This window comes from Stereum hirsutum, assembly GCF_000264905.1.
Source record: "Stereum hirsutum FP-91666 SS1 unplaced genomic scaffold STEHIscaffold_13, whole genome shotgun sequence".
NCBI classification, from domain to species: domain Eukaryota; kingdom Fungi; phylum Basidiomycota; class Agaricomycetes; order Russulales; family Stereaceae; genus Stereum; species Stereum hirsutum.
Window position 1 is genome coordinate 1,166,496 of NW_006763143.1, and position 24,564 is coordinate 1,191,059.

General features: G+C 52.5%; 6 protein-coding genes across 6 annotated transcripts; 4 read left to right on the plus strand and 2 right to left on the minus strand.

Moving 5' to 3' along the window:
• Nucleotides 1-5,904: 5,904 nt before the first annotated feature.
• On the minus strand, nucleotides 5,905-6,958 carry STEHIDRAFT_62688 (DCP2-domain-containing protein; the record flags this gene model as incomplete). Its single annotated transcript, XM_007307178.1, has 6 exons — nucleotides 5,905-6,024; nucleotides 6,079-6,231; nucleotides 6,296-6,394; nucleotides 6,452-6,659; nucleotides 6,717-6,788; nucleotides 6,846-6,958. 6 exons carry the CDS (start codon nucleotides 6,956-6,958, stop codon nucleotides 5,905-5,907), a joined length of 765 nt encoding a protein of 254 aa, XP_007307240.1.
• A 410-nt stretch (nucleotides 6,959-7,368) lies between these two features.
• On the minus strand, nucleotides 7,369-7,680 carry STEHIDRAFT_43915 (uncharacterized protein; the record flags this gene model as incomplete). Its single annotated transcript, XM_007307171.1, has 1 exon — nucleotides 7,369-7,680. A coding segment is annotated over one exon (312 nt), but the record flags the coding sequence as incomplete, so codon positions are not given.
• Nucleotides 7,681-11,946: 4,266 nt separating this feature from the next.
• On the plus strand, nucleotides 11,947-14,633 carry STEHIDRAFT_170773 (uncharacterized protein; the record flags this gene model as incomplete). The annotated part of the gene is made up of 9 exons (XM_007307546.1): nucleotides 11,947-12,375; nucleotides 12,437-12,652; nucleotides 12,707-12,889; nucleotides 12,948-13,438; nucleotides 13,511-13,556; nucleotides 13,612-13,748; nucleotides 13,819-14,110; nucleotides 14,179-14,248; nucleotides 14,305-14,633. 9 exons carry the CDS (start codon nucleotides 11,947-11,949, stop codon nucleotides 14,583-14,585), a joined length of 2,145 nt encoding a protein of 714 aa, XP_007307608.1. The 3' UTR covers nucleotides 14,586-14,633.
• A 348-nt stretch (nucleotides 14,634-14,981) lies between these two features.
• STEHIDRAFT_170774 (uncharacterized protein) lies at nucleotides 14,982-18,364 on the plus strand (the record flags this gene model as incomplete). The annotated part of the gene is made up of 18 exons (XM_007307547.1): nucleotides 14,982-15,037; nucleotides 15,110-15,265; nucleotides 15,330-15,340; nucleotides 15,400-15,523; nucleotides 15,579-15,648; nucleotides 15,709-15,736; nucleotides 15,795-16,149; nucleotides 16,221-16,350; nucleotides 16,409-16,430; nucleotides 16,491-16,720; nucleotides 16,778-16,898; nucleotides 16,951-17,040; nucleotides 17,098-17,247; nucleotides 17,309-17,364; nucleotides 17,423-17,792; nucleotides 17,875-17,962; nucleotides 18,068-18,189; nucleotides 18,250-18,364. 18 exons carry the CDS (start codon nucleotides 14,982-14,984, stop codon nucleotides 18,321-18,323), a joined length of 2,253 nt encoding a protein of 750 aa, XP_007307609.1. The 3' UTR covers nucleotides 18,324-18,364.
• A 357-nt stretch (nucleotides 18,365-18,721) lies between these two features.
• STEHIDRAFT_101781 (Isopentenyldiphosphate isomerase) lies at nucleotides 18,722-19,969 on the plus strand. Its single transcript, XM_007307548.1, has 5 exons — nucleotides 18,722-18,931; nucleotides 18,993-19,328; nucleotides 19,409-19,522; nucleotides 19,601-19,775; nucleotides 19,852-19,969. The coding sequence occupies exons 1-4, from the start codon at nucleotides 18,775-18,777 to the stop codon at nucleotides 19,753-19,755; spliced, it is 762 nt and encodes a 253-aa protein (XP_007307610.1). The 5' UTR covers nucleotides 18,722-18,774; the 3' UTR covers nucleotides 19,756-19,775; nucleotides 19,852-19,969.
• Nucleotides 19,970-21,837: 1,868 nt separating this feature from the next.
• On the plus strand, nucleotides 21,838-24,218 carry STEHIDRAFT_160095 (uncharacterized protein; the record flags this gene model as incomplete). The annotated part of the gene is made up of 7 exons (XM_007307549.1): nucleotides 21,838-22,317; nucleotides 22,389-22,489; nucleotides 22,569-23,189; nucleotides 23,257-23,404; nucleotides 23,463-23,634; nucleotides 23,706-23,886; nucleotides 23,948-24,218. 7 exons carry the CDS (start codon nucleotides 21,838-21,840, stop codon nucleotides 24,216-24,218), a joined length of 1,974 nt encoding a protein of 657 aa, XP_007307611.1.
• Nucleotides 24,219-24,564: the final 346 nt, after the last annotated feature.

Sequence of the window (24,564 nt, forward strand, 5' to 3'; positions counted from 1 at the left end):
CTCATGGGTGATGGGCGTATGTAGGCTCGAAATGCATGCCAGCGGTGATGTGATGCGCAAACACTACTGTTACGCTGTGAGTTTGTATGAACCTGTATGAACTCCCCTGATTAGGATGATACCATGCCGAGCTTGTCTTTGCATGCACGCTCGGAGCGCCGGTTTCATCATACTACTTGCAGACACATCGCACCTCTCGTATTTTACGCCGCCTTGTCTGGGTAGAATGGACATTAGTCGGAGCGAGATCGCCAGCCAGACTTCACTGCAACTTTTCGGCGGCGACGATCCCCCTCTGGCCACTGCTCCGCACATTCTGCATGATATACCTCGTCTAGTCTATCCGACCGACCAAACCCATCTGGCTAGTAACAAGAGCCTGCCCAGAGATGACCGTGCCAGCTCATGTCGCCATCAAAGGCCCTGCCTTACATATTGCCGCGTCTGCCACGTCCAATCCCAATCCGGGACCACCTATCCACTCTCAACAAACAACCTTCGAATCCGGTTTCTCCAACCTGGTCGTTCGCTCTCACCCCCACACACAAAAAGTCTGAATCCGCCAGCCACAAGGGTCGGATTGCCTTCTCTCAGCCAACTCTGAACTACTTGTCCTTCGGTCAGCCACTCTTTCGCGCAATCAGATCCGGACGGCGACGACTGTTCCGAAAGGTATGTGTGAAAAGCTCCAACTCTACTTATCCCACTGGCGTACTGACAATGGTAAGGACCGCATGGTACGTAGCGCGAAGCTTCACGGGCCTTCTGTCGCCGTGGCTTTTTCGGCCTTCCGTTCTTTCTCAGTCGTCGCACAATCGCGTTCTGGTGCAGGTCTCATGCCCCGTGTCCGATGAGTCTATGCTGTCCATATTACTCGTACAGAGCATGACAGACGGCAACGAGATCGGGCTAGAAGCCCTTTTGACTGGGCGCTCGCCACAACTGGGAAGTGTCTGGCACATCGACGACTGTAAGTTAGCAGGGTTGCACATTCTCGCGTTCAAACTTCCTTTGTTTCCGCGTCGAGCAACCGCGTCGACGGTTTTGTCTCGTGGCTATTGCTTTTCCATTGCCCTCGCGTTTCCTTCATGCCCGCTAAGGACCGCATCTTATGACATGTGTGATGTACGTATGATACGGCGACGAGCGCTTTGATTTGTCGGCGGACGTAGGGGACTGGCCAGAACCTAGATCAGTGCAAAAACGAAAACGCAGTCTCTCAACTCAACTCGACGCCCTCTTTGCTCTTCGGTTCCCGAACGGACATATATCAGGTTCTGGCATCTGGGTGCAGTTGGAATGCCGACCGTATCAGACCTAAGTACGTACGCTGTCGTTCTCGTTCTCCATCTTCTTCAGCTCCTCGAGTCAGAATTCTAAAGGATGCCGTTTGACGCTTCGTATTGTCCGTACAGGAACTTTGGTTCATCACGAGTCCTCGCAGGGTGCATTCTGCTTTAAGGTAACGCAGCGTCTAACTCCGCCGTCGAACTCATCCTGGCTGTTTTCTTACCCCACAACCGTACGGCAAAGTACTACTACTGATTGGGTTGCGAAGCGTTTTGCCTGTAACAGGCGACTTTCCCAGCTGCGATACAATACATCTGAGCCTCAGGTCAAAGCGTTGAGAATCTGACACGGCCCTGCTTGGGGCGACTTTCGCGTACTTCCAAGCACAAGCACACGGCCGCCGGTATGTCGCGGGAATTCCTACTTGGACGAGACCTGTACATACAAAAAAACACATCGTCTTCGCCCTTCCCGGCTCACAGGGTATCACCTCTGGGTTCCTGGATGAGTGCACGGTCTAACTCTGAGTCTGGCGACACTGGCAGCAGTGGGGACACAGCATCAGCGCTTCCATGGACTCTCCTTGAACAACGGCCTTCCAAGTTCCACTGATCTCTTACCGAAATAACGCCTTCAGCGATCATGTACATGGCCGTACTCTATACAAGAATGCTACCGCATATAATCGCTGCATCGTTGATCGCGTTCACTCCGTATATAAAGATTTATACTTGTCTCAGCCCTTCCCTTTCCTCGTCCTAGTTCCTCCTGATTGTAACTCAGGCTCTTCCGGCTGAACCTTTCTGCATGTGTCTCACACACGAAGCATAGCGCTCAAGAATAAAACGTCTCTGGCTGGGAAAACCGACAATGACGGAACTCGCAGAATGGCCGCATCTGAGGAAACCACTATCCACGGCTCTTAACTCTCAATGTCCGTCCCATTATATTGAACTCTCGCTCTGACTCCTATGCACATCCCACACCTTCGACCTTGTTGTTATTCCAGTAGGGCACCATGCCAAGCCTGGCGCCGATTGCCACTCTAGCGTCCTAATCGATTTCTGTCAAGCCACGAACTATGTTATGGTCTAGCTGCTTGTGGGTTGTACTTGCCTTTCTGCAACGCTACTAGCTCTGATCATCTGTATCTGGGCGGTGAATCGAAGGTTGAACCGTTGTACAGGCTAACGATCTAAGGACCAACAGTACCCTTTCATGGCCTTTTCTACTCACGATTCTTTCGGAGCACAAGCATATACAGTGGTGCGCAGTACTTCCTCTAAATATCCGTTCTGCGTACGTACCCCGTCGGCGGGTTTTCACAACATCATCGGGACCCTGTCGACGATGACGGAACACATTTTGTAATTGATCCTAACCTCGGGCTCGACAAGTCACAATTCACGGAGAAGGTTGGACAACTGATCACGATGTAATCATGATTACCATTCTTTAGCTGCCTTTCAAGTTTCCTCACCTTCAGGAAGCCAGAGATCCAAGACCAGATAGATCTCACAGGCTCTTGCAAAGCTGGGTTTGGCTACATAGACGCAAGATCGACAATCCGTTCAATCAAACTCTGTTTGCACATCGACATCATACTTACTTATGCGAGTCATGGAAGCGACATGGAAGAGTGGAAGCAGGAAGAGAGCTCAGCATCGAAGAGTGGCATGGCATGGACATGGAGCATGCAGGGTGGCCCACGAATAGTCAAAAACCCTAAGTTCACCGCCTCACGCTCGCAGCGATACATACCGCCTTCCTAGTGACGCTACATGCACGCAAGAAGGACCCCAAACCTCATAGACCTCAGATACGTACCCGAGATTGAATTCTGTGACTTCCACGGAGACAATTGGCGTCACCGTTCGAAGTTCGACAACGGCAACAGACTAGCCATCATAAGTACCTCCTGCATGTCGCAAAGCATATTGAGATCGTCAAACCTTACTGGCCTTGTCAGAATATCAAGGCTCGCCTGAGGGCCAGAGCGCGCTATAGTCGATTCCGAATGTCGAAGATGTTAAGAACCCTGTAAGGAGCGCTCGAGCAAGCATACCCAACAAAAGCGACTGACCTGACACCATGGGATGCTTCACCAGCGGTTGAACGACACACATCTAATGCCACAGGCTGAGTTTGACGCAGACGGACATCTGGTTCACAGTAAAGATATCAGTAATACCATTTGAACGACTGACGACGAGAGGCTACGCTACAAAGGGGGGTTTAATCGAGAGGAACCGCGATGTGGGATGGGGGATGATGGCTTTACGCGGTACGTACTTATGTAAATGTATGTATTGTGGTTGTATTTGAACAAAGACAAGAACTGACAGGAGGGTTGGATGACAAAACGGTAGAGGCAGACTCGAAAGCGGAGTCGAACGAGAAAAAGGCGAGAGAAGGGGCGGAAGAAAGAACGGAAGCAGATTCAGAGGCAGGAAGATAACAAAACACTGTAACACAGCGACGTCAATAGACAAAAGGTCGGTCAGAAGAACGCGGTGAGCGACGAACAAATGGAAAGAAAAAGGGTGAGAAGAGATAACAAACATTCGGGGGAAGGAGAAAAAATGAACAGAGAAGGAATATGAAGAGAAAGGAAGAGAACACTACGAAAGGAAAAAGGGACGAAGAAAGGGGAGAAGACAACATGAACGGACGAATGCCATGATCCCTGAACGACAGGAGTCATAAAATCAACACGAGTGCAAGTCACAGAGAGGATAGCTTACGAGTAAAGATGAAGCCTGAACACGATAAGACAAGAGTGAAAACGTGAATCGAGAGAGGAGTTCGAGGAGTTCGAGGTAACGCAAAAGATGAATCGAGAACGAGAGCTGGGGACGATAACAAGAAAGTAACTACACCGAGTGAAGTGAGAACCGATGATAATGGTCGACGACAGAGAACTATGTTACAGTACAAATAAGAGATGGACGGGTCCATGGTCAATCTCTGTAGACACCTACGGCAATACTTCTCCTTCATTGGCCACCGGGGGTTCCCTTATTCATGAGGAGAGACAACAGCATGCCCGCATTAGACTGGTTTGGCGGATTATGAGGGGTCTGGAAGTTTGGGGATAGAGCCGGCGCAGACAGAGGGCCGGGCGGGGGAGGTGGTCCCGGCATGAGATGAGGGGGAAGAACGTGCAGTTGAGGAGGTACAGTTCCCATGCGAGACGAAAGAGGGGGACCATTCATGAACGGAGGGGGCCGCATGCCCATGCCGGCAGGGGATGGCTGCATTGGAAGCCCGTGAGGACCCGAGGGATGATGATACTGAGGGCCCGGCATGGGCGCAGGGGGTCCAGAGAGAACACCCATGAGCTGAGCTTGGCTCATACTGGCCCGGTTCATGTTTGGGATGGGCCTCGAAGGTTGAGGCTGGTGATGAGACATGGGAATTGGATGGAAGGCATTGCTGGTGCGGGGACGGACAGTGAAAGCATCGTCTTCGCGAGAGCCAGGAGGATGTATCGAGGAATTAGGAACTGGGTATGATGGTCCATGGTTGTGTGGATACATTGATGATAAATTATTGAAGTTCGACGGAGGTGGCACTGACATGGGTGGCATTGGAGGCTGGAGATAGTGTGGCGGGGGAAAATTAGGATGAAAGCTCGGGCCGCGAGCGTCTATCTCGTGTGCAGGTCTGGAGAGAGCAGGTGAATGGTTGGCCAAGATGGGTGTTGCCCGCGCGGTCTCATCTAGCAAGGACTCCAACAGTCCGAGCTGTTTCATTCGCTTGCCACTGATGAGACTAGGGCCTTCGGGAGGACGATTGGTGTATGGAGTGAGATCCGTCGTGGCAGACGAGCCCCGACGAGCCGTAGGGCGGGACGCCGAAGACGTTGAGGTTGTCGTTGACAGCGCAGCGGAAGGGGGAGGAGAGGTGGCCTGAAGTGCAGGAGAGGATGTGCGATGTGCAAGGCCATTCAATGGCGCCGGCTTCGGGGAACGCATAGAGGCCTTCGAGAAAGGGCGCGATGGTGTCGGTGATGCACGTATGGCCTGTACTGGCGAGCGGGATAGGGAGGTAGGAGGACGGGAGGGAACGTGATGACTGTCTGCCGATTGAGACGGGGTATGTACAGAGGACCGGGCGTCCGTAGCGTTGACCGGAGGCACCGGGGTTTTCTCAGGGGTTTGTACTTCGGCTTTACCAATGGAAAGGATGGCTGGATCAGAGAGATGTTTGTTCGGGTTCTCTATATCTCCCTTGGCCGAAGTGGTCAGAGCGTTGAGCAGGCGAGCGAGCTGAGGATCAATCAGTTCGGACTTCAAGGCGCTCGCCACAACGTCTTCGGCAGGGACGTCAGACGTGTGGTTGACAACAGCTTCGGTATATAGAGGTGAGGGGGTCTGTGGATCGCCATTGTCCGCAGAAGACGACTGGGAGCTTGACTCCTGCTGAAGACCGGGATCGAGACTGAGAGCAGAGGGTGATTTGTAGTCGACCACTGCAGCCCCGTTGGTGGCGTGCATATGCAGACTCTGGTCAACACGTACATTCGGCGTCTTAGCGGCTTTGCGACCCAATTTTCGGGGTTTGCGCTCGTGTATGTAGGTTTTGAGAGGCCTGTATAGGTGTAAGTCGCATTCAAAACGATATAGGAGGCTGTGCGTACGCGATGAAGGGGCCGATGAGGTAGAATTTTCCAGGGACGGGCTTATTACGCTTCCATGTAGGTAGGTCGATGAGCTTGAACCAGTCGATTTTCTTCATTGGGCGTAAGTCGTAGCTATAATAAGTAGTTCAGAAAAGGTGACGCACACTAATCTCTTTCCTCGTCCTTGTCTGGAACTCAAAACTCTCTGGTACGCCAGGCACGATATATAGGGAGATGAGCTGCTCTCTTATAGACACTTCGATGACATCGTCGGGGTCGATTTGATCGGCAAGGTTATACCCCGTCTCTTCTAGAACCTGCGCCGCAAGACGTATGAGAGATTAGAGGGTATGGTGAGGTTGAAAATGGAGCAGGACATACTTCGCGAACGGCACACGCATGCGGAGGTTCACTCTGATTGATTTTTCCTTTCGGGAAGCCCCAACCTGAGGACTGCTTCCAACCCTTGACGAGAATGACCTGTCGGGATTATCAGAAAATTAGATCTGGTGTGAATGCAGACAAAACGTGACAAACCTTGTCCCATGTCTCGTTAAGCATTATGGCACCGCAGACGGGCACGCGTGTCTTGTACTTCATGAAGTGGTCGAAAGCACCTTCGTGATTGCCACTCCACCTGTGCAATAAGGGGCATGCCTGGAACAACATCTCTGAAAATCGCTTGAGAGGTAGCGAGGGCAGCTTCGGATTGACATCTCGGATGAAATCTTCGTAGTACCAATGACTACATGGCCACGTCAGGTGAGGAAGCAAATTGTGATAGCGTGTTGAAGGAACGCACGCTTGTTCGACCTGAAAGCATACTCGTTCCAGCGATTCAAGCTCATCGTCGGGGAGGTTGAGAATGAAGCGACTATGGGAATTTCAAGAAATGAGCGTCGAAAGGCGGGGGGTATGGGGATGGGCGGACCTTGAGAGGTCTTCGAGAACTTCTTCAAATGTTGTGTATTTGGGTGAATCTGGCGTTTGTGGGGGATACGGAGCCGGTGTGAGATCCGGCGATGACGATGATGAAGATGCCATGAACGGCAGAATGAATGGTGGGCAAGTGGATGGGGACGATGTGGGCGACGACGAGCAAGGGCGTCGGTGTTGACGGTATTCAATGAGCGAGAGCAGAGCAAGAGGGACAAGCGCCTTCAGCCGTCCTCTTCCGGCCACTCCATCCCGGCCCCACGGCGCGCCCGACACAGACACGTGTCCCACACCACGCCACCCAAACTCAGTACGTAGCACACCATATTGTCTAAGGTCTTGCAGTTCCATCACAGATATATCGATGCTCTGCCTTCTATTATTACAAAATAAAACCCAAGAAAATCGGCCTAAATACAGATACATTACATGCAATCAAATCTGAGAAATGCACGCCCACAATATCATCAAGTCCATGAGCTTTTTAACCCAGACATAACCTATCATTCCTCTCGAATATATCCCATCCGACGCGCATACTCCTCGTTTTCCTCTTCCGTCACGCCGTCATTCCCCGCCCAATTCGCAGAACTCGTCCTCGCCCGGAATCGACTATGCCTCGTTCTGAAAATCTCCTCCATCCTCAATGGCCTCACTCCCGCCCCAAATATATCATCCGGGTTCATGGTCTGCTGAGCCTCCAATTGTGCCCTGACTTCAGGCGAAGTCGCCCACCGAGGAGCATCGAATTTCTTGCGATCCTCGTCGTCAGAGTCTGAGTATTCGCTGTTCGGTTCCGGCAAGTCGATGAGCTCGCTCGCCATTGGAGGTGGGGGTGGCGTTTCCGGTTCCTGGAGCAGAGCCCTGGGGTTGACGCGAACGATCTTCGCAGGCGGTTTGGGAGTAGGCTCGGGTTCTTCTGCTTTCGCTTTGCCCTTCGCCGCCGGTGTCGGTCCTGCTTTGGCACCTTTCGTGGCGGTCGTGGCGGTAGCAGCAGTAGAAGTACCGGCTTGCGAGTTGAGTGTCGACGTGGAGGTTTGTTTTTTGAGCGACTTGCCAAAACCTCCAGGTTTGAGCAATGAGGAGTTGGGATTGGGACTTGGCTTCGTCGTACGGGTAGGGATCTCTGTCTTGTTATCTTTTGACGGAGGTTTCTTCAGGGTGGGCTTCTTCTCCATCTCAACGGTAACCTGTTGTATTCCATGTCAATTACTTCCTAGATAGAGTGTATTGGTTTTCAAGCTTACCTTCTTCTCAGGAGCCTTGAGCATCCGTTTACCAGTCTGCTCCTCTCGCTCTTTCTTCCGGCGCTCTGCCTCGTCGCGCATCTTCTTCTCTTCCGCCTCAGTCTTTGCCTTTTCCTCCTCGGCCTTCTTCTGCAAAGCTGCTTGGCGCCTGGCTTCCATCTCCTTCATTCTTGTCGCTTTCTTGTCTTGCTCTTCCTTTTGCTGTTATACGATGCTAGTCAGTCAAGACATACTCGGCCTCAGACAAAGTCGACAACAAACCTTCTTGGCGGCGGCGGCAGCAAGCTGGATACTCTTGACGGGCTCATTCTTGCCTTTCTTGCTCCCCATTATGCTGCTCACGAACTTCCCGGCATTACCAAAGAAGCCCAAGGATGTCCCTTCATCGGACGAAGACGTCGACGCTCCAGGGTTCCTGCTCTTAGGCTGTGGAATTTCGTTATTAAAGATGTACCAGTGATGAAACGAAAAGCTCACCTTTACAAGCTGGACAGTAGGTTTGCCCTTCTTGACGATATCCTCCAGCTCTTCGTCTTCACCGTCCGCATCGTCCTCCATATCATCCATAACAGCCCCTTCCTCGAACTCTTCATGAACATCCACATCCATGTCCTCTTCCACCGGCATGGGAGCAGGCTCGGGCTGCACATTATCGATCTCTCTCTGGTCCTCATAAGCATCCTCACCCTCGACCTCCCTATGCTGCGACAAACTCTGCGTGAAGCCCATATGCCTCGTATCCCCGTTCTGACTATCCGTCGGGACCGAACTCCAAGTCATGCTATCCTCCTGCGCACCCCAGACCTGTCTCGCCGCCGCCAACTTCTCCGTCAACGGCCAACTATCGTCATCGTCATTCAAATTCAGATCGTCCGGATCTTCGTCTATGTCGTCTCGTTCGAGCGGCTGCTCGAAGATCATCTTCGGGATACCTTGAGACTGAGAACCTGGTTGCGTGTACTCCGTGTCTTGGGTGGAAGGTGCCCAAGCGGGACGAGCCGAACCGCCGGGTTGTGAATCGAAGACCGCATCAGAGAAGAGACTGTCTTGACTCGATTCTTTGTAGAATGCGCCAGGTTTGGGAGAGTTAGAGTGTTTGGGCAGTTGGGGCTGTAGACCGATGGTGAAGGCCGTGCCACCGAACGGATAAGGGTTTGGCTTCGGTTTCGGCTCGGGAGCTTTGAAGACTGGCTCGGGCGCAGTGAAAACGGGACCGGAAGGGATAGCATTCTTTGTAGTCGGGCGAGGATGAGGAGGAGAGTTCGGAGGCGTCGTTGATGTACTAGAGTCGCTGTGCCTAGTCTTCGCGGCGCGAGCAGCCGTCGGCACGGCTGCACTGAACACTGACGATAGAGGTAGCTTGAATTGCGGCGGTTTGATATCGTTCTTCGAAACTAGCTCAGAAACGCTGAGACGACGGGAGGCTTCCTCTGATGGGACTGAAGTCCGGGGTGGAGGCGCGAACAGAGAAGATGAACCTGGTTCGGCGGTGAAAGACTGTAGCGGAGCCAATGGCGAGATCTTTGGCTCTTCCACCTGCGGAGGTGACGGTTTGGGCGCAGGCGGGGCAGAAGGTTTGGATGACGAAGAAGATGGTTCAGCCATAGGAGCTGGTTCGGGAGCTTCGACCTTGTGACGTTCTGCCACTCTAGCCTCAGCTGCAGCTCTCGCTTGTGCGAGCTCGCTGACGGCGTTGCCTCCGAGAGACTTCCCATTACCTTTGCCGATGCGCGCTTCAGAGATCGTCTTCTTGAAGATATCAAGGGCGCCTTCTTTAGTATTCTTGACGTGGAAAGTGAAATCGTCGAGGACCATCGTATCAGTGCTGGGTTCCGGGAGCTTGAATGCAGTCTCTGCAGGCGACACGGTAGGCTCGCGCTCCGGTGCGGGTGGATCCTCGACCTGCTTCTGTTTCTCGACTGGAACGGCATGCTCTGGTGTGGCCCGCATGCCCGAATCGCTGACCTTCGCAACCTTCGACGGCCTAGGGTTTCTTTCTTCTTGAGCAGGCGTGTTGTGATTCGCAGTTCCCTCCGTCTCATCAAGCATATCCCCGCTTTTCCTCTTCACACCCGCGACAGTCGGTGCCGGAGTGAACATTGAGCTAGGACCAGCGGCCCCTCCAGCAAAGGTAGACGTCCGCTTCCCAGTGCCCTCCAAGGCCTTCGCCTCCCTGGCCTTCGTCAACCAAGACGTCCTCTTCCCGCCTCCTGCACCAGTGGGTGGACCCGGCGTCCTAGTCCCGAGAGTCGCACCTATGGACTTGCGAAGCGGTGAGGGGACGCCCAAGCCAGCAAATTGTGGCATACTACGTTTGCGCGCGAGTGTGGGTGCGGAGTCTTCGTCACGGAGAGGCATAGTGATCTCTTTGCTGTCTGCGAAGAGGGTGGAGGTGGTGTCTGCGTGGTGTGAGGGAGGGAGGACCGCGGGGGGTTCTTGCCTTGGTTCGGGGTGGTAATGATGCGAAGTCGAAGGAAGGGAGTCTGCAACAGCATCCCGAGCCGGTTCGTGAGAGCTATGTTGATCGGGTATGGGCTCCGGCATAGCTTCAGGCACAGACGGTTCCATGCGAGGAGAGCGGGGGGCAATGGACGAGTGTTGTGTCGAGTCTGAAACTGTAAAGGCCTGAGTAAGATCATAGTTCGTCATCTCGACATCGTCTTGGATATCCTCATGTGCGGAGTGCCAATGTTCATGGGATGGTCCTTCGGTAGGCGTGTCGGCACGTTCGACGCCAGGAGATGGAGGAATACTTGGTGGAGGAAGATGAACGGACATCCGAGACCGTTCGGCGGGTTCTTCGTCCTCCGCAATCATAGACAACTCGATAGCGGAATCCGGGTGAGGAGGGAATACAGCTTCATGCTGAGGGAATGCAGGAGCAGGGAGTGCCATAGGTGGTGGTGCGATCTCTTCGGCAGGAAGCTTCTGCGGGGATGGCTCCGGTGATGAATCAGGTACCTCGATGAAGTCGTCGAGGTCCATGTCATGCGCAATCTTGACAAATTTGAGCTTGGAAGATGGTTGAGTTTTTGGGACAGTCTCTTTTGATGAGGATGCGCTGGCCTGTCGCGAAGGTTTGGCATGCGGTTCGTCGTCTCGAGCGTGCAAAAGCCGTTGATGGAAGTCGTTTACCGGAGCGGTGTTGGAGTTCTCATCCTGAGGCCTATATGAGCAGGATTTCAACTCTAAACGTAAGACCGCTACGCACCTCGAATGAGAGGCTAGTGATGGCTTTGGATTTGCCAGCCGCCGCCATGGCTGCTCTGGTCTTCTTCGGTACGTCCTTCTTGCGGCCGGGAGTCTTGACCAGCTCAAGCAGCGGTCTGGCCATCACGAATCAGCTACACGCAGATATACACACTAGATGACGCAGGACGTACTCTTCGGGAGCTTCAAGAATATTATCGAGATAATTGTCGAGCCATTCGAACCCTTTCTGGACCTGAGCATTGAAGATCATCCGCCCTGGATCATTCGCCATGGCATAGCGAACCGAGGTGACGAAGTCATTGGAGCCGCTGTTCTTGTTGTTGAGGCGGTTGGCGGCCATGAGTGATGCGCCAACGTTCGCGGATGCGGATGTGGAGTAGAGGACGCGGTGGTCCGTTGTCGCTTGGTTGTCGCCGTTGTTGTCGTCGAGAAGAAGTTCGGATTCACGCCGCCGCGTCTGACGTTGGCCCAGTCACGTGGTCGCGTCTTTGTGTGTGTGGCGTGCGTGAATTTCCAATTCGTGCCACACCACAACTGATCACGGCGACGCAGTTTCAATGCTCTCTCTTGCAGGACCACCACGTCGTCCTAGACGTAACCGTGTATACTACTAGTCCCAGCTGTAACATAAACTCGATGTCTGGGAACCCTTCGGTTTCGCAGACGCTGCTTCCTCCGCCTGCTCATCCTAGTCGAACGAGCTCAGGGATATCTTCAGGCCACAGCTCGTCTAGATCTATCAGTCCTGCTCCTCCGCTGCCTCCTCGAGCACCTAGTTCTACAACCCCAACACCAGAACTTCCGCCACGCCCTCGAGTAGTTCCATCCTCCTCTGAATCTACCTTTTCGCAGCCTACACCCCAAGTCGATGAAGATGATGACCTATCTGCAGGCGCCACACAGTCCGGTCAGGATGATCCTCACGAACCCTTCGAGTTCGTACAGACCAGCGATATACCTAGCGACTTCCTCTTCAAAAGCATTGCTGAAGATATGCCAGAGGCTCAGCTCCGAGAGCTGTATGAGAACGAAGAGATAGAGCGATTCGTGAATTTCTTCTCCGCTGTAAGCGTCTCAGCAGCCAAGGTACGGTCATCGGGGTCTGATGCTGATGAGCAGGGGACAGTATGTTTCTGAAGTTAGGGCCCCTACAGTTCCAAACACCTCTGCAGCTTCTGCTGCCTTGACTTCTCCGAGTGAGGTAACGATAGGGGTCTCTCAGACCATGGAAGATAGTGCAGAGGGTTCGTTGGAAGAGGAGGGAGCCGCCAATGCTTCTATACCTCCGTCCCCGAAAGCAACGCCTCAAAGCTACGACTCTCTATCAGAGACTATAGCACTCGTACGCTTATTTACTCCCTTGAAGGACGTGTTCATGTTTTCACAATTGTCACAGAAATATATCGTACCTCGCTTACCGCCTTCAGCTCCTCCCCAACCTCCGTTCACGCTAGGGCGATTCAAGTTGGCCGTACAACGCTTGTATATGATTGGTGATGGCTATTATCTCCCGTTCTTGCTCCGCATATGGGAGCTCGCAACATGGAAGGACAAACGGCAGAGTGCGACCTACTGTGCAGTATGTCCAACTTCTTTTTCTTCGTAGGACGTGCCTCACGTGTCTTGACATTATCCAGATATTCTGGGTACTCTGGTTCTTCGACCTCCTCCTCCCATCCTTCTTCCTTCATCTCCTGGTCCTCCTCCTCCACCGCCGTCTCGTCTCCTACCCGACTCTAGCCGAACTTCGTAAACATCACACCGACATCCTCCGTGCCCGCGAATTCGGAGAAGAAATGCAAATGCGTCTCATCACGGGCTCTGTTCAGTTTGGAGCGAAAGATGTGTTTCGTCTGTACAAGAAATTCAAGAAACCGAAGAAGGCGAAGGGCCATGAGAAGAAGGGAAGTAAGAAGAGCGAGAGCCAATCTACGGCTAGTTTGGTCGATGATCTGGCTGCGGACGGTGCGGGTGCGGGTGAAGGCGCGCCCGTTATAGATGTTATTGGGGATGAGGAGGAGGGTGTGAAGAGCACGGATACGGATGAAGTCCGCGCTGAGAAACATTTGAAGGCGAAGGGTTTGGCGATGTTAGTTGAGTTGGCGGATATGCACGAACGAGTGAAAAAGTATGTATATGTGTTCACCCGTACCTTCCCATTCTAACAGACTCTACGGCATGCTAATGCTTATTGTATTAGTATATTCTTATGGAGACGACCTGAAGCGACCTGGGTGTACTTCGGTGTATGTTCTACTCTCTATGTTAGGTTTGACATGTCTCTGACTGAGGTCGACTTAGGCGATTGCGGCGCTGTTCATGGTCACACTGATTCTGCCGGCGAGATATTTCCAAAAGCTGGTGTTTATGACAGGCGGATTCATGTTCTGGCATGTCGTTCCCATTGTAAAGGCCATCCCGCCCGCAGATCGTGCTCGGTTCGTAGCTACCCAGTCTCTTCTCTCTCCGCAATCGTATCACTCGCTAACATATTATAATGCCTCGCAGACTCCCGCCGCCTCTCGGTAACGTCCCTACAGATGCGGAATACGCCATGGACCTCATCTCGCAGCGTGTGGCTCGCGGTCTCCCCATCCTTCCACCCAAGAGTTACGAACCTAGTACAAGGTCAAGCGACACCGACTCCGTGCGTTCGTTGAACGTACAGAACCGAGAGGGCCTGAGACAGAGGTTCTTTGGGGACGAGAACTCGAAGAGCGTGGACTGGAAGAAGTGGGGTGAGAGGGCCGCGACGAGTAAAGCGTGGGCCGACTCCGTACGGGGAGAATCGGCACGGCGGGTACGTGTCCTGTTTCCTCATACCTCAATTTTTGGTACAGTCGTGCTTATATACTGATGGTAAAGCAGGGAGGAGCCAGTGGTACATCGACTCCGAGTATCCAGCGCGACAATCCGACCACACCAGTAGAGACATTCAGTAAGTTCAGTCCGTTTTGCGCCGAAGGATGTACACGGTCTGACTCTCGTCCATAGCCTTCCCGGCAACCAGTTCGAAAGGTCCAGGACTGATCACAGTCACGCCTACGACACTATACTTCACGCCTCTGGTAGCTGTGAATCCAACCATTGTGCTCCCCACCGCGGATGTCACAGGGATCAAGAAGACCACTATGATTAACGTTAAAGGTCTCGTGATCCACTGGACAAAGGATGGAGAGGAAAAAACCGAGAAGTTTAGATGGGTGGGCGGAAGGGACGAGGTGTTCGCGCGACTCTTGGGTGGTTCCGGAGGCAGGCGATGGATCAATGTCTAAATGATTTGGACGATACTTAGAGACTTAGAGCTCGAACCGGCGGATCGTCCTGGGCTCGACGAATGACACTGACGTTTTAGCGGCCGTTGCACGCCATTTTGGGCTTCTCATATGACCCGTATGTCCAGGTATGGACATGTTTACCTTCACAATGATGTGATCCTCGAGGGGTTCCGAATGTGGCGAACGCACTCCCGAGTTGGGAAGGAAGTAAGGAATCGGTGCTTCGACGCAAGCTCTCTCCACGCTCGGCTCTGTTCTCTGCTCCCGGGACATCGCTGCTCCTTGCGCTCTTGCCGACGTTGCTCTGCTCCATCACATTCGTTCCCCTCATCTTTGCTTTTCTGTTGCTCTCCCATCTTTCTTCCGTTCTCGTGCTCTTGGACTCTGACCACCATGTTCTTCAATCAAGACGTACTATCCCGACGCGACAGTGGCTTCGGTCTTCTCTGGTACACTACTATTCGACGCGTTCAGACACTTACTTCTCTGACGCGACGCGACGCGTCTTACTATTGATATAGGCTTGCAGCTACTCTCGGTGCTAAATCCAATTTCAAGAAGCTTCCAAAGCGCGATGTCCTCGGCGCAGACATCGTCCAGCTATGTGACCTGATTGCGGAACCAGAGGAACCGCTTGCTCTTCGTCTATCGAGCAATCTAATGGTCGGACTCGCTCGGTGCGTCGTCTCACTCTCAGAACCACGCATATATCTGAGTTCCTACCTCATATATCCTATTTAGTGTCTATAAAAGTCAATATATGCATTATGTTCACTCGAAGTTGCAGACTACTGACTACTAGCGATACCAGTAAAACACGAGATATTTCTTGGAGACGTGACGTCGTGCTTCACGGCCTTAAAGAAGGCCGTTCAGGATTTCCACGCGATGTCGATGGCTGCTGAGTCGTTGCAGATGGGTAATCCTTCCGTTAGGTCTGTGTTTCTCTGTGCCGCTCTACGCTGCATATATGCTAATACTAGGACGAAGACCCGATGCTGTGACCCTCACAGCGGATCCGGGTATGGCTCTTGGACTGAATATTGACGATTTCTTCGCCGTGAGTGTTATCCTCGTTTCCGGTTCGATTGACCTGAGAGTACGCAATCTTCGAATGCAGGACTGGGATGATCTTCTGAATGTCCGAGGTATGTCTCCGATATCTATGCTTTGTGGACCTGTCTGATTTTCATCTGCATCGCACAGAAGTCGACTCTGAGGATGAATACGGTCGTCCCAAGAAAGCTTCCAAGAAACAAAAACAACGAGCATCGTCCCTCGAACACGCCCGAGCTGATCAACACACCCTCGACGAAAGCCTTGAACACATGCTATCCGCCTCCTTCGACGTGTCAGCCAGTATCGATCATAGCGGTGTCGGCCCCTCGTCTTCCCAGATGGACGTTGACGGCTTCGGGTTCGGGTTCCCAGACGATCCCCTCCTGGGCGGTGACGACCTGAACTTGGATGACGATATAGGTGATGAACTCGCGAGAGAATTGGGCGAGGGGTGGGGTGGGCCATCTTCGCAGCCTGGACCTATTAGTGCTGGTGGCATGGAGTACGTGTTCATGTTCACTGTTCTCGACACTATTGCGCGAGTGTCGTTTGACGGATATGGGCTTCGTGTAGTATCCCCATGGCGGATATTGACTTCAACCAGGGCGGCGACTTTACCTTCACGGGGCTCGACATGTCGGATGATTTCTCATCGGCCAGGAAGACTGACCGAGCATCCGATGGCTCGAAGGGAAAGAAAAGAGTCAGTACAGACTTATTCTTCCCCACAAACGAGACTTACTCACTATGGTACTTGTCAGGCGCTGGACGAGGCGGACAAAGGTAACTTCTTGTCTGGTGTTATGATCGCCGTTATGTCCTCACATACAACCTTTTCTTCAGAGAACGACATGCCCCCTCCACCACTGCCTTCGGCTTTCAGAGACTTGACTCCCATCGGAGCTAGTCCTGCTCCGCTTGAACCCGACCAAGCAGGTGATAGCCAGGCCCTTGTAGATGATCCTTCTCAAGCTCTCACAGCAAATGAGACCCAAGGGAAACCTGCGAAGAAACCGAAACGTGTCCGCCTCCTCCTCGACAAGGTTACAGAGCTCTCTGATGATGAGATGAAGGTTGGTTTTCTCCACTTTCACGTGTTGCACCAGAGTTGGAATTGATTCGTCGTTTAGACCGCCCGCGCGCAATATGTGGAGGACCAGAGGGCCTTACGGCGTGAAATGGACCATAAAAGGATCCAAAAAGAGAGTGAGCGGCTCATTGACGAGATTATGTGGGGTCCGCCGGAAGGAGGTCCGTCTCGTCATATATCGTTGCATTGGCTCCAGTTCTGACGTTTTACTAGTGCAAGCGCCAGTCCTGGTGGACTACTGGCTCGAGAATTTTAGGATTCATGTTGAGGCCAGGTCAGGCGCTTTACATCTTGAAGCGAGAGGTGAGCTTTTACACATACCCTTCCTTGCATTGGACAATATTCACTTTTTTTGTGCAGGAACTCCACCGACAAAGCGTCGCCGGATTGAGACACCGAATGATCAACGCTTTGAAGACCAGCCTGGCCGCCCGTTCGAAGAGCCCGATGCAGCTAGGGTTGAACCTGGAGATGTCGAAATGAACTACGGTGATGCCTTTGACGCATATCGTGAGCGCCTGTGATGTTTCCAGTTGGAATACAATTGCTGATCAGTATTCCGATGTTTCAGAGTATCAAGACACCGGCGCTTTCGAAGTCGGTCCATCCGGTCGGAGATCTTCAGATGTAAGTAACTTGCCTCTGTCCCGCTTTCCCACTTACCGATCCTCTCTGTCTCTTACAGGCTCCAGAGCAACTCCGTCGTCTCTCCCGTCCTGCTTCACCCTTAGGAGGCCGTTTCGACTCCGTCCTCGGGGCGCCAGGAGGCTCTCAAGGTCCTTCTCAAGGCTCTCAACGCAGCTCACTCTTCCCTTGGGACCATGCCGGTGCTGGACCCAGTTCTTCCGCTGGCGGAGGGAGCTTTGCTCCCATTGGAGGTGGCAGCGTAAGTGTCGGTTCGAGGGAAATCAGGATCAGAGGAAGCTCGATTAGCAGAGATAGGCGGGAGAGCTCTTTGGGACCGAGTGGAGTTCTGAGCGCTGGTGCTTCGCCTGGTCCTGAATTCGGAAGGTTTGGGTCTCATGCGAGTGTGGGTGGGACTTTCGAATTCGACTGTGAGTAGGCTTTGTTTTCATCTATTGTGAGTGTTGTCTGTCTGACTTTCGCTTTATCCGTCAAATTTTCTGCGGTGAACAGTGCCGGCAGAAGGTATCTCCCTCGTAGAGACACAGGAATCGGATCAGAACGTCGTCAGCTTGGAGAAAAACTCGTATAATTTCCTTGAGTAAGTCATTCTGTCGGACGGTCGGATTTGCTGTGATGATGGGCCAGTGTGGCGCTGCCAGTGCGCCCGCAAGCTCACCTCTTGATGGATTTGCCTGTGTTGCAGATACGCAAGGATGCAGGTGCAGGCATCCGCTCAGCCCGAAGATGGTGTTATGTTCGACGGTGTCGTCCCGAAGGATACGAGTAATGCTCATGTTGCGGCTGCTGGATTTTATCACTGTTTGGGTAAGTAGTACCTGGCTGTCTTCGGCACGATACGCAGGCTCACTTCAGTTTGTTCACTAGTTCTCGCCACGAAGAACCTTATCCGCGTTACTCAACCCGCTCCATACGGGCCATTGAACATCGAGATAGTCTGATATGCCTGTCCATGGGGAAGGTATCCGGGATAAGCGTCGACATTGGGGGCTATGTTATGAATATGACGCTCGTCGATAGCACAGGATTTGGGAGGCTGACTTGTGTACTCGCCCGATTCTGTAATATAACTTACGAATGGTGCCCGGTTTTACAAGAGACACAGCGCCTTTGTCGCTGTCTGACTACAATCCGCCCGGTACGCGGGCGCTGTGATTGGCTGAACGAGCAGAATTGGCAAGGACTGTGGCGTGTGAACGGTTTCATACGTTGATCAGAACGAGAATGGTTCACCTCCGAGCGTTCGCCTCCCGCCTCCATCTCACATATCTTACGATCCCTCTAAATACCCCCGCGCGGCCGCACACCATTTTCCATACCCCTTCATTGCTCTGCCGCCCACCACCACCACCAACACCACTATCCTTCGTTCCCTTCATACACAAGGCAGCAATGTCCACCACCACTACCGTCACTCAGACACTTCAAGAACAACTTGCCGACATTGACTTGTCGAGCTACGATGCTGAGCAGTCGAAGTTGATGGAGGAGAGGTGTATCCTCGTGGACCCGCAGGATAATGCGATTGGGGCTGCCGACAAGAAGACTTGTGCGTTTCTCTCGACCTAATCGCCTTCGCACTGAACAAACAACGAATCCTGCATGTACAGGTCATCTCATGGAGAACATCAACAAAGGTCTCCTCCACCGTGCCTTCTCCGCACTCGTCTTCCGTCCCTCAGATGGGAAACTTCTTCTTCAGCAACGCGCTACGGAAAAGATCACGTTCCCCGATATGTGGACTAACACATGCTGCTCGCATCCGCTCGATGACTTCGCCGAGGAGAAGATCGAGCAGAACCAGCTTGGGGTGAGGATTGCGGCTTCGAGGAAGTTGGAACATGAGCTGGGTATTCCGAGGAGTCAGACACCGGTGGATAAGTTCCAGTACTTGACGAAGATTCATTATTTGGCGCCGTCGGATGGGTTGTGGGGGGAGCATGAAGGTGCGTTCATGTTTCTGGCCTCTCTTCACTTATGGGTCGATAGTGTGGGGTCTAAACGGAGTTCTATGCTCGTGATGTAGTCGACTATATTCTCTTTTTGACTGCCGACGTGGACGTTAACGCCAACCTGAACGAGATTCGGGACTGGAAGTACGTCGACAAGGCAGAGCTTCAAGCTATGTTTGATGCCCCTGGTGCGTTTCCTCTACACATCTTCTGAGGTCATTACCCTGCTCATCACAATTGCGTTATGCTCCTACTGTACATTGTAGGCAACTCTTTCACCCCATGGTTTAAACTCATCGCTCGTGACTTCCTCTTCGGCTGGTGGGACGAGCTGCTGAACCGGAAGGATGCGAATGGCCGCGTCAATGCGCTCAGCCTCGATGGCCTCGTTGACGGTAGCAAGGTCGTCAAGATGGTCTGAGTCGGTGCTTCTTATATTTAGTGAGTACAGCTTCGCCGGTCCCGCTGTGGCATGGACGAGCTGGGTGTTGATCTGACCATGCAACTCTTTTCTCAGTATTTTGTTTGTTATGCTTTGCTTGCTAGAGGATAGACCGTGATGGGTCGCGGATATTTGTGTATTTCCCCCAGGAATAATAAATGGGGTCGTATCAGAATTAAGACATTGAAATCTCATCTAGTGTTCGAGGTTTGACCGTTTCAGTCTTGTCTTAGATGGCGACCTTGTTGGACCCGGACGAATCACGATGCATTCGGTCCGTTCTCAGACACGGCCCCATTCACCTCCCCAATCTATCCGGCGAAGATATCCAAACCCGAATAGCGCCGCTCCCAATGGCTTGAAGGCTGAAGTCGGGAACGCCACCTGATTTTTACGCCACTTCTTGCTCTATAGTATCAGCCTCTCCTTCAGTGCATCGGGTTTCTGCTTCTGTCGCTCTGTCGTCAAACCCTCCACGGGGCACAGCGCTTCCATCATCCGATTCTCCATGATGTTGCACGTTGATAGATGGTGGATTCAGATGAGAAAGTGTTCGAAGAGTTTCTTGAAAAGCCTGTCAAAGGGATGGGCCAAGACAGGGTACATACGCTGCAGCCGTGGATTCGCGAACATTGATGAAGAATTTTCCTCGCACGATTTGGTACAATGTTGAAGATGGTCCTACAGAGAGAACTTGCATCCGGAGCGACCGCAAGACCAGAGCACTTGCTTGCTTCCTCACATGTAAGAAGGGAATTTTCGACAGTACTTTTTTTGAGAAGTTCTCTTACATCCGCCTTGAAAGATCTGTACATTCTTGTCATCCCACCATCCCACAAGGCTGTGCGTAGAGCGGCAGGTGGAGGGTCAAAGTTATCGTCCTCGTCACCCTTCTGAAGTGAAAGTTCCAAGAAAGTTCAGGAAACTTGAGCCCGAACCGGCTTCTCGCCCGGCATCCACCGTGTCAGATGGTCAGTGAATTGATTCAAAGCTTGTGTCTTGCGTTCACCGTCGAGTAGACGCTCAGGTGAGCCTTTGAGATTTGTTTGGGATATGTAGTTTAGATGGCAAGCATCACCTAGAGTGTTGACGGAAGCGAGCAATACGACGAAGGGTCCAGTGGGCTCATCCCTCTTAGCTACCTCTCAGGAGAGCTCAGGGGGTTTTCATCTCTGTTTCTCCGCGTTTTCCCGTGTCTTGAACTTTTCATCTCTCCGTTGACTGGTGTTAATGCGGTCAGGGAGTCGTCCTGTTGATCAGGAGGGCATGTTTACAGAGCACTTGTTCAAGCCTTTCACCTAGGCTTGAGCTAGATCCAGCCTGTATGTACGAGGAATACACGACAAAGAGCCTATAGACGCTGTCAAAGTCTTGGCTTGCGCCGTGCGGGGATGCCCAACCGTATGAAACGCTACCCCGCGATATGACAGCGTTGGACAGGAGCGTTGGTGTGTTCCCGTCCGACCACGGTCGGGCAACGGTCGGGAATCGCAATGCCGCAGAACTGTTACATCACGTACTTGTTGCAGATGAGGTCTGTGAGGTGCCACTCTCCACGAACAATTGTTCGCTGCTGTGCGGGATTGTGCTGATGATTCTTAGATGACCCGCTATGCTGTGACGCCCGGTCTCAGCCGCTTTGATCCCGCACTGATTTCGTCTTGTTTCTCTCCAGAAAGGTTTTTTGGCACACCCCTTTAGGCTCGGTGGTGGTCTGAACATGCAGCTACTGCAACCAAGACAAGCCTGCACAGGCTAGCAACTACTGAGTTAAATCCCAGGATAGCGGCAAGCTTAGACCGAAGAGGGCAATGTCTCTCTCTTTCTAGTTAGGTGCATCGTCCATCGTGTTGATGTCGGTACGCGGAAGGATGCATTTATCTCGGTATGAAAGCTGTCGTTGTCTTTCCCCCTATGTCCGATCAACTGTAGAGCCACCGTGAGCGGCTGTATAAGCGCAACGTTGACCCTCAAAAATGCTCCCCCTCCTCGCCTTCTCGCTCCGAACTACTCTCGTGCATCTCTTCCTTCGTCTTGGGTGAGCCTGGGTGGCTTCGAGATATGGCTCGCTCGATCGATCTCCATCTTCCGGCTTATCACCAGCCTCGTCAACGGCGCTCCATTTTCCTCCCTTTCTGTCGTTTCGGAGGCGTTGGCCTATTTCTCGCCAGCGCCGCTGTCTTTGGCATCCTCTTCCATGTCCTTGTCTTTGGCTTTCTCAATCTATACTATGGGCCAGGGGAACCTCCCTACAATCGGTGGCGCGAACCTCCTTCAACATTCGACCTCCATCCAGATGCCGCTCTGCTACATTCCCCGAATCAACCGCTGTCCTCAACCTCCGCGCTCCCGTCATCGACCTCCGCCCCTCCGCCATCAACCACCCCCGTCCCGTCATCAACCAGTGCCCTCCCGTCATCAACGCCAACGCCATCCCCGGATAATTCTGATGAACTCACTATGGATGAATTGAGAGATATGGTATCGAGCACAAAGGGCTTTCTGGCGCGTGATTATAGCTTGGGCCTCGGATGGAACAACGTGGGTCCTCTGCTTCTCTCCCGTCATTTTCTTGGAGCACTTATCATTCGGTCCTGGGTTGCCGGCCGTAGATTCGATACATCATCGAGTCCGCAGCTATCCAATCGAAGATCCTAAACCGTACCCTCATTCTTCCGTCCTTCATTTACGCTCGCGCTTGCGAATACAACATGTACGTCATCGCTATCACGTCTACCACCCGAACATCCTGACTCAACATTCATCCTTCAACGTGGATAACCACTGGTTAGCACCGTCTGTGCAGAATTTGCACCAATGGTCAACAAGGGCGATGCAATCGGGTGGGATGAATGGCGTCACCTACCAATTGAGGATCAAATGGCATTCCGAATCCCTATCGATCTCATGATGAACATTACTCTCCTCCGACAGTCACAGCCCGTCATTACCGTCTCCGACTACCTCCGCCTACATAACATGACGTCCGAGGACGAACATAGCAACGGAGCTTGGCAGCGCGAACGGTATCATACGAAACCAGCCATTTTTGACGCGGAGGAAAGGCTTCCATCCCTGTATGTCATTCGAAATTCGTGGTATGATCCAAAGGGGACAGTGAGAGTGGATTATCTACCAGAGGAGATGAAGGAGCGAGGAGGATGGCATCGAGACGCGGTTGGTAGTGACGAAACTGGTCCCACTGGTCGCTGGCTGGACCAGCCGACCAACCCGGTGTCAGACATCCTGCACAGTGCGCTGAAGGAAGGCGAAGTGATACTCAGTTGGGACGACGCCTGCGAAGCCCTGGAAAATGGGTTAGGAACATTACTTTCGAGTTTTGACTGCAATGAGGGGATGGAAGATCAATTGACTGAGGCAGGATGGGAGGTCCTATATACTTTCCGGGGCGCGTGAGTTATAATAAAGTAATTTTCACCTCTTATGTATTCAGTGCTCACGGCGATGTTTCTTCTCCAGAGGCGGTATGGATTACACAAAGACAGTCGTCGAGCCTATTCGTCAAGTCGTACCGCGCTACACACTCCGAGGTTTCAAGGAAGATTATGGGGACCTTGACGCCGACGTACTTTTGATTGAAGGAGAGATCCATCTAGGTCGTAAACCCGTGAGTGTTAATGTTCTGGCTGTAATAGGAGCTCTACATGCTCACATCTGTGCTTCAGGGAGGTCTTCAGTTCACCACCACCGAAGCGAGCCGAGAACTTGCCCGAAGCGTCTTGAACTATCTGCGACCTCCGGACGTGGTTTACTTGTTAGCTGAGGCTCTCGACTCACGACTGCAGGAGCTGACTGAAGGACGTATGTGGATAGGCTCGCACATGCGTCGAGGAGATTGTGAGTGCCTTTCGGAGTGTATTCTCTCAAAATGACCGGAAATGCCGATGCTGAACTTCAATACCTTCCAGTCGTTCGCCTTGGATGGGCCATGTCGGGATCACCGGAGGCACATGTTCAGCGAGTGAAGGAACATCTAGCTGATGGTAGAAGGTTACTATCCTCCTTGGGAGAGCTTCAAGCCTACGACATCCCCGAACCACTTCGCGACACCAAGCAGAACTCGACAAGACCTCCCGCAGAAGACGATCCGTGCGTTAATCTTCACCATACCTCTCCTGTCCCCCATTGTAACACGATCGTTCTTACACAGATTCTATGTGGCCACTGATGAGCGCGACCCGGACAGCTTGGCCATCATCGCCTCCAACGGCGCCATATTCCTCAACGACCTCCTCACAATCGACGACAGACGGATATATGGCTGGCCACTTATGATCACGGATGTGCGGGCTCTCGTTGAGCAAGCGCTTCTTGCTCGTTCCTCCTACTTTTACGCGCATGCTATGAGTTCCGTGGCTGGTGGGATCGTGAACATGCGTGCGGCGCGGGGCGCTGATCCTCGGACAGTTTTATTAGATTAGTAGTTTACCAGTCTCACAGTACTCGCTTTCTCAATCATTCGCTCGCTCTCCTGCTCAAGCATACACTCACTCACTCACTTACTCACTCATATTATATTTATTTACTGCTTACTACCTCATATGCCTATGCTTGTATCCCTACGGACCCTGTCATCGCACTGCCCTCAGCCATTATACCTTGATATAGAATCCATCTATCTCCATATCCCGCAATCACATCGAATCCCGCCATGTTCGCTTCGTCCGCGAATGCAAGCTCGTCCCAATATTTAGAACACACCCGCATAGTTGCCGCACAGGCGTCTATCATCCTATCTTCCTGTCAGCCGTCTCATCGCTGACTGGC

Coding starts and splice junctions, on each gene's coding strand:
- STEHIDRAFT_101781 (XM_007307548.1), top strand. CDS start 18,775: ATGTCCACCACCACTACCGTCACTCAGACACTTCAAGAACAACTTGCC. Junction 18,932..18,992: donor GGCTGCCGACAAGAAGACTT/GTGCGTTTCTCT, acceptor CTGCATGTACAG/GTCATCTCATGGAGAACATC. Junction 19,329..19,408: donor GTTGTGGGGGGAGCATGAAG/GTGCGTTCATGT, acceptor CTCGTGATGTAG/TCGACTATATTCTCTTTTTG.